The following is an 8,716-nucleotide window of genomic DNA, read 5'->3' on the forward strand; positions in this document are numbered from 1 at the left end:
GGACAGTTGTAGGATTTCTGCCAAGGACATCTGACCTCAGGCAAGGGGAGAAGGGGAGAGACACTATCCCTTAGCCAATCCCAGACATGAATATGGAAAATGATGGCCCTGTAGGTTTTTCTCAGGCACAGTGCCCATGTATAGCCCCTGGTGACCAAGGAGGTATCACTGATATCATTAACAAGGTCAGCCTGGCTGCAGCACCCTTCCCACCCCACAAACACCAGTGAAAGGAATAGCAGCAGAAAGGAACAGCAAAGTGCTTTAAGGGATGTGCAGGAGCCACACAGCTCAAATGAACTCTGGGAGAGCATTCCTGTGAAATCTGCTGAAGAGAATAAATCCCTTTGGGGCAAACACCAGGATTGTTACTCTGAACTCTCTATCTGTATCTGATGTGGATAAACTCTAAATTAAAAAAAATATAAAAATGCAATGATTAGAAATAGTCCATTTCAGGTTTGTACAGCAACTACTTTATTATTTTCAAATGCAAATGTTTGCATTGTTTGCTATTTTACAATTTTACAAACTAGGTATAAAAGACCATAAATAAATGACATAAGTTATGTGTACCTAAAATTCACGGAGGGAGAAAAAAATTACAAATTAAAACAAAATAGAAAAATCTATATATCTAACCCAGAGATCGTTCAAATGCACAAACCAAGAAATGCTGTTAGATTTTTTCAGTATGAACTAAATTATAATATGCCTCATACATTCTAATTTTAACCACAGTCCTTGCATATTCCAACATACTTGCAGTGATACAAAAAAATAAATGCACTCTCTTTTTATTTGTCTGATTAGTATTTCAGATTTTTTCTTTTTTTCTGGTTATGAAAATGTCACATAAAAGAAAAATACTGCTTTTTAAGTCCTGTTTACTGGTTACTTACCAGCTTTTTTTTTTTTTTTTGTATTTTGTATTTTTATACATATATATTTTTAATACATAAGATCCATCACAAAATTAGCACAGCAAGAAACCCGGACAAACATCAACCATTGGTGTGTGAGCAGGACAACTGAACACACTCGTCGTGGGGGCCAAGGCGGCGGTGGCCCGTCCCCGAGGGCAGCAGTGCCATGGCACTCGCCTTCCTCCTGTGTCTGCAGCTCCGTCTGGCCCAGCCCGTGGCCAGCCCTGCAGGGCACAGCCCTGCTGTGCCAGCCTGAGCCCCAGCACAGCTCCCCTGGCCTCCCTGCCACTCCTCTTCCCAACCAGGGACTGACCACAGGGTCAGCGAGGAGGGAAAGGAAAACAGGAGCAACCTCGGGACACCTTGGCACAGCTGTGGGCAGGGCTGTGCATCCACCTGTGCCGGAGCAAGCCCCTGTCCTAGGGCAGGGAACAGCACCTGGGAGCACCAGGAGAGCACTGGGGAGCACCTGGAGAGCACCAGGAGAGCACCTGGGAGCACCTGGGGCACATTGCCACCTGCCATGTGTCCCCTGCCCTGTGCTGGTGGCCCTGCATCCCCTGGGTGCAGGCACTCAGCTCCACCCCAGCTGCCTCACACTACACTAGGGTGAACTCTCCAAACACAGAAAGCCCTCCTAGGTGGTATCAGTACGCTGCAGCTCTGCTCCCTGGGCCATGGAAGAAAGAGTGTCTTCTCCTGCACTTCAGCTGCACAAGGAACAGGACACACTTCACAACTCTTGCTAACTGTAACTTCACAGGTCTTGTTGCATTTTTGTTCCTTATCTGTGCTGGGAACAAGGGAAGTGTTCTGATTATTATGTTGCACACAGAGCAAGGTGCTTCTGTCAATGGAAGAACTGCATATATTTGTTAGCATTCAACAAGTCTTTAAAATCCTATTTTTGCAGATAAAAAAGGCTACGTAAGAATTCAGCTCAGGATTACCAGTGGATGGAGATGCTGCTGTTTTCTCCACCACCTTGCCACTGAGAAACTGGTTGTTCTTGGTCATGAGCAGGGCACTAGTACGAATAAAAAACACTTAACAAAAAACCTTTAGCACCCTTTTAGATCCTGCAATCCATTACTCCAGAACTAACTCAAAATCACCGGTTTCAGGCTGCAGAATTACTCAACAACATTAGTGTGGCAGCTAAAAAATACACTTACAGATACAGAAATTTCAACACTTTTTAATGTGTGTGTTCTTGCTATCATTTCAGACTTGAGCTATTGGCCTGGTCTCATAGGACAGGGGACTCCTGTGCTTCCAGAGGTGTTTGGGGCACACTCACAGGCAGTTGTACACACGAGGTGACCTGCACGCCAACACACGTACACAAGCACACGTACGCACCTTTCGGAGGACATAATGATCCTTATCCATTCAAGGAAAAAAATATATTTATATCACTGCAATGGCACCTTTAGTGTAAAATGTCACTCAGCAATGCACACAGGCAGCTCACAGGAACTGGGTTCTTTGCTGTGGCACCTGGCCTGGCGTCCATGGTACGATGTGTAGTGCTCTGTCACCTTCATTCGTCCGGGATGCAGCGGTGACAGCCAGGGGAATGAGGAGAGACAACAACAAAATATATAAATAAAACCAAAGCTAAGCAGAGAAAGCAGAAGAGGATGAAAAACAAAATCCAGAAGTCTGCAGGGATTTGACACAGTACATTCCTCAAGTGACAACTGGGTGCTGAGTCTTAACGAGTTAGTTATCGCTCAGTGGAGAAAAACAACGGAGTGGGTGGCCCAGGAAACAAAAAAAAGAGAAAGTAAAAGTCACACTCTCTTCAGGGACCAATGACTGTTCAAAATGTCTTTTCCAGAATCAGTGCTATGGAAGACGCAACCGTGGGTCCAGAGGCTTCATGTCTAGTCTGTGTTCCTCCATGGTCAATGTGATCAACAGGACGGGCTACGAGGCTGTGAAAGCAAAATCCGTTTCCCTGCACGAAAAGAGAACCCAAGTTAAATGTATTAAAGCACAAGCACCAAGACAGATACCCAAACTTGCCCAAATGGCAGTGCTCAAAGGGTGGGAACTCTTTGCCTTCCCTGTCCTTCCTTCCCTCACACTATTTCAAAGTCTTGCTCCCATGGCATGCTTTACCTACAGATCTGTAATCAACCAATCTATCTTTCTATCTATATTTACATGGGCCACCTTTTTTTTTTTTTCTTCCATCTGCTCTCTTCAAGCTAAAATCACATTCCAGTGGATTCCCCTCATTGGCCATATTTTATCACAGGAAACACAACCACCAGTGGCAGTGCTGAAAACCCAGCATCTGAGCTGCCTTCACAGTTTTCATTCTATAGGGACACAGTTTTCCATTTTGTGTGGAAAATATTGCACTGTTTTGAATTACCACTACTAGACTCCAAGACAGCAATTTAACAAACTGGCCAGAAAATCGGGTGTATTTTGGTTTTAGATAAAAAGATGATCTCAACAGAACACAACAGATTTACAGCAAGGAAACTTCAAGTATCTCTGCACTTAAGAGGCAGAAGAATTTTTCCTGCTGAAAGTACAAATGTCAGGTCTTTAAAATGAGTAACTGCTTCTTATGTTGCCTGGCAAAGTGACATTAAAAATGCTGGTTTAAGTAGATTTCTTTAAGAAATCTTAAAGTTCTTGAAATGGAAAAGCTTTTATAAGTAATACAGCAGAACAGTTTATACTGAGCTGTCATGACTTGACAGCATCCAAATTTAGCATCTCATATTCAGAACAAGTTGTTCTCTGAGAGAGTTGGGAGTGAGGGAGAGTTAGTGGTTAAAATCAGCAAGTTATTGTTAAAAGTGACAAAAAGTGATGTGAGTGACAATACAGTATGTGTGATTTGTCCAACTGAGTGAACTGTTTTGGATTTAGGATAAACTCAATTATTAAGAAAGTTTGACACATAAAGCCACTAAATCATTTCTGATTTTGCTGTCAGGTATGGAGTAGGACCAAAATATTATAGACTAAAGAACCAGTCTGAGTGCCATTAAACTATAAATCTCACCTTTCTGACATTGTGCCTGGCACAGCTGAAATGCAGTGTCAGTTCTAAAGGACATGTCATGAAAATCCTTCTACTCAGCACAGAGTAAGTGTGGCCCGTCTTTTTTCTAAGGTCATCTCATCACTTTGGTCCTCAGAAGGACTTTAAAGGAATCTAACTTACATACTTTGTTCAAAAAGAGTAATAAAAACTTCACAACACATAAATTCAAGCCTCAGTGTGTTCAGAGCTTTACTGGATAAAGCTTTATCCTGTGTGACCTACTGAGGACATCCACACTGCCATAGCAGTCTCCTAGACCTAGCAGCCCCGGGGATGCTTTCAGTCGCTCAGCTCCCATCTATTCCCTAGAGGAGGAGAGGGGATTTTCCCCATGCTCCATCTTGTTGGCCATACCTGCAGAGGGGTGCACTCTGCACCTGGCACTCACACCCACAGCTGCCCTGATAACTCCAGATGCCCACCCTTCAGGGCTGGTTTCCAAAGTGCATTTTGTTCCCACAGCTGATCTAACAGGATCATGGTGTGTGAGCTGTTACACTGCTGCATTGCACAGCGCTGCACAAAACCTGCGAGGCTGCACGCACAATCCCATTTCTTTCTGCTCCCCTTCCCATAAAACCTCTGACACCACAACTGAAGCACGTCTTTCTAAAACCCAAATATTGCTCTTACTGCTGTTCATGAGAGTGCAGGAAAAGTCTTTGGTTCTTCCTGTGCATTTATGAGTATTTGTGCTATGGCATCCATTCCTGTTGAGTTTTTCCAACCACAGCATAAGGGCATGCCTGCTGCTCTCCATTGGAAGTGGGGTCAAGCTCTCAGCACTGAGCTGAGCCCCAGGACACTCCTACACCTTGTCTGCACACCCTACCAGGCAACAGCTTGAGAGCAATTTGAGATAGAGCAATTTTCATCAAATATATCAAGCAATGGGAAAGGCTCAGCAATTAGTCTGGGAAACCAGCACAGATTCTTACAAACCAGTTAGGAACCCCAAATAACACATACCACAGCAGCTTTTATTTTCCCCCAACAGCGACGAAATCCTAGCACAGCTCACAAAATAAAGCACCATGAACACGTTGGACACTGTATTCCACTGACCTTCCGTGAGGCAAAGGGAGCGAGTTTCTTGAAAGAGAAAAGTCTGAAAGCTCCACAGCCACGATTGTCACAGCTGACTACTGGCAAGATGGTCACAAAAGTCTTTCAATGGTAGGCTTCAGCACGACACAACAGCCAAGAACCTCCCCAGAAGTCCAGTTTTGCCCAGTAATCCACAAGGTGGGACACTTCATGTCTCAAGCCCATAAACAGGTAGATCACTAATTGGCAGGCACTGATTAGCCACACGATATTCTCACTGAGGTTTCTGCAAGGTGTCAGTGATGCATCAAGACTGCAAAGAATATCCTAGGGCAGGTTCTTCATTCCAGTGAAAGATACACAACGGTGGTTTCACCCACAAATAAAACACTATGGTTGTAATCCTACAGGTCACGGGGAGAAGGAAAGTAATGCTGTTGTTTCTTAAGCACAGTATCTGGCAGCAAACATATCATCAAAACTTGAATGTGACTTTATATTTATATAGATACATGTATTTTACATATCATTGATCAACAGAGAAGTATGTTCCAAGAAACAATTTGTTCCAGGTCTGGTTTCAAATGACGGCTTGTCATTTCTGGAGGCCCCCCTCCCAACACACACGCTTGGGTTCCACAATCTGTACATCAAGCAATGCTGCAGATCCTTATTTCGACGGGCGAGGAGACGAAGTAAAAAAAGTGCAGTTCTTCAATTAAAGTGCATGGATGAGGTAAACTAATTTCAAGAGTTTTGAGTTTATTCAGTGCTGGCTCAGACGGGAACCATCCTGCCGTGCATCTGTTGCATTTGGGTGCGCATCGCTTGGACGCTGCTCAGGATCTTGTTCTGGTGTGCCAGGGCCGTGATCCCAATCCTGGCCAGGTCCCTGTGGAAAGCAAGGCAAGAACGAGGGGCTGAGAACCGTGGATCAGATGTTGGTGCAGAGAAAAATATTAAGAGTCAACCGCAAGCAGCATTAGCAAAAGCAAGGCAGATGTACAGAAATGTTTAATTAAATAAGTGGAGGCATTTTAAAGTTATCCTCCATCCAAATAAAAGGCATTCCATTCCTTTAATGAGTGTAATGACATGCAGCACAAAGCAAAAGAGGCTGATTAAATCCAGATTTACCAGTTTTTTTGTTATATCGCTGAGTACTTACTCCTGGTTCATATGCACCACAGCCTCTAGGGTGGTATAGCCAGCAGCTGTGAAGTTATCCTTGTATCGCTCCATTTTCATGGCTTGGAGCCAGTCACTGACAGAAACAACCGCCGAGAACTCGGGGGAGCTGGGATCCAGCAGGGCTGTGCTAGGTCTGGATGCCAAACAGTGAAAGGACAGAGAAATAGCGTCAGCTGGATCATGAACCACAAACCAAAGTTTGGTCTCTGCAACAATTAACCTCAATGATGAGGGAAAGCAAGGGCAAGAGGCTGTGCCCAGTGAAACTGGTGGCTCTGCACATCAGCTCAGATCAATGCCAGAAACTGAACAAGATGCAAAGTAATGGGCCAATTTTTGCTAAGAATGAATTTGACCTGAGGTTTCTAATTTTGGTTTGAGATCTCATTTGAACCACAATACAGCTTATGATTGCCATCTCAGATACAACCAAGTTCATAGAAAATGTTTTTACTCCCCAAAACAAAGAAGATGGCAATGCTGGAAGGCGTTTGGCCTGCTGGGTCTGTATCTCAGGGGCAGCAATGCCAGACCTTGCCAACCCTGCATGTGTCAGCCTCCAGCTCGGCAGCTATAGAAACACTACTGAAGTATGTGCAAAGAACTGGGAGCTCACACCCTGCCAGACTGGTTTGGAGGGTAAAACTCAGGGCGGGTTCAGATAACTTCTGCTTCTAGCCAGGTCTGCTCAGTGCATTCAATCAAACTGGGGACAGCAGGGAGTTAATCCCCTCTTTAATCAATCCATTCCTGACCGAGTGTGTGCCAGGAGTGGCGGGAATCACACCAGCTTTGATCTTTGTTTGCACTGTGGAATGTGCTTCTCATTTTGCCTTGCACAGTTTTGCCAATAATTACTTTTACAACATTTTCTTCCCTTATTAATATTGCATTTATTATTTCATGTATATCATAAGTCACAGTTCTATTAAAGCACCATAAATTACTGTTATCTATCTAATCAAAACAATTATCATTTAGCAATTTATTTGAAAATGCACATCATCAAAGGCTAGGTGTGCAATAGCATGCTCAGGTCTTGCCTGAGGCATTGAGTACATGCTGGTAATGCTTGGTTCAACTCTTTTACTGCCTTATCTAACACAAGACCAATGATAGTAACCTATTTATATATAATTATACTTCATGTATAAAGTCATATATTAATAATGGTATATGCATATTTGAAATTCCTATTCTGAAGACAAGAAAAATATTTATAAACAGCCATGAACGTGAAATGACCTTGAATGGGCTGTTAACTTACACACACACACAGAATGACCTTGAACAGGTCATTAACTATTAGAAAACCTATATATTTTCAAAGAGCACCTGTAAATTGAAAAGCCAGCAAAATGGAGAAGTTCATACTGTGATTCTTCAATCAAATTATCACAGCAGATCATACTGTGATTCTTACCACGTAAATTATTTAAGCCTCAAGGGAGGATACATTTTTGCCAGGCTCCCAGTGCAATTAAGGCAATCTGGAAGACGTGGTGAGTGGCCTCACAGGGGTAATGATCCCTCTTCTGCTGACATACATTGTAAGCAAGACTCACAAAGGGACATACAAGTTTAAAAAAGGATGTTGTTCTTTTGGAGGCTGATACAGAATATCTGTTACACCCTCACTGATTCAAGAAACTTAATTTTGTATTGTCTAATGCATATTTTTATACCTTCCCTCCTACTAAAAAACATTTTCCTATTATCTTCCTAGTTTCTTTTAAGATTTTTTTCCATATACGTTGTTAGCAAATCTACCTGACAAAGCAGAGACATTTGAAAAAACTAGACCAGAGCTGGCAGAGATCAGTAAAGCTCCTATTACTTCAGCAGCATTTCACCAACTTAAACAAACTGCTGATCTGTCCCAACAAAGATATTTTGGTTTTACCCTACAACTCTGGGAGTTTCCTTCCTGCTGTACTTCTCCTGCACGTACCAGGTACACCACGCTTAGCAAACAAAACAAATGTAATGCGGGATCGGTGGAGACATGAAACTGGCTTTCCACAAAATTAAATTCAAATTCACATAAAAATTAATCCACACCTTCCCAATGCCTGTGAGGCGTTGGCTGTAATGCTGTAACGCTCATTTGCAAATCCTACACAAATCTAGGGTTTATGAAAGTTGATGATGTGCTTTTCCTGCAGAAAACCACATCACTCCTGTTAGCTGCACTGACTGAGGTGACCCTACCTGTTCAAACCCTTTCACCAGGGGGAGAAGGGGAAAGAAGCAGCAAACTTTGCCTTTCACCAGAGCTTGCCTGTATCAGGATGTGCTTAAGGCTGTGCTGGAAACTTGCTCAGTGTTGGTGTGATCCAGCAGCAGCTCTGCCCACTCCCCTGTCCTCTTGGCAAGGCTGGCAAGCCTGGGTGCCTTGGGGGCCACACGGAGCCAGCAGAGCTCACCCACACAGAGCAGTGGCTGCTGTGCAGGCTGGCCCTGTGGAGCTGTCACCTGC

The 8,716-nt window shown here is 43.6% G+C and overlaps 1 protein-coding gene across 3 annotated transcripts in view; it reads right to left on the minus strand.

The window, feature by feature from the left end:
* Window positions 1–453: 453 nt before the first annotated feature.
* EPHA4 (EPH receptor A4) overlaps window positions 454–8,716 on the minus strand; it is a 106,625-nt gene continuing 98,362 nt past the window's right edge. Inside the window, exons 16-18 of one of the 3 annotated variants that reach the window (XR_004498685.1) lie at window positions 6,215–6,370; window positions 5,065–5,938; window positions 454–2,889 (exon numbers count right to left, since the gene is read on the minus strand). Coding sequence is in view for 1 of the 3 variants with exons in the window: in XM_033516691.1 (XP_033372582.1) it covers window positions 5,824–5,938; window positions 6,215–6,370 (271 nt within the window). In the remaining 2 variants the exon portion in view is untranslated. Of the gene's footprint in view, window positions 2,890–4,965; window positions 5,939–6,214; window positions 6,371–8,716 lie in introns of those variants that run through there. The other 2 variants (XR_004498686.1, XM_033516691.1) reach the window with 2 other exon arrangements.

This window comes from Parus major, chromosome 9, assembly GCF_001522545.3.
Source record: "Parus major isolate Abel chromosome 9, Parus_major1.1, whole genome shotgun sequence".
Taxonomy (NCBI): domain Eukaryota; kingdom Metazoa; phylum Chordata; class Aves; order Passeriformes; family Paridae; genus Parus; species Parus major.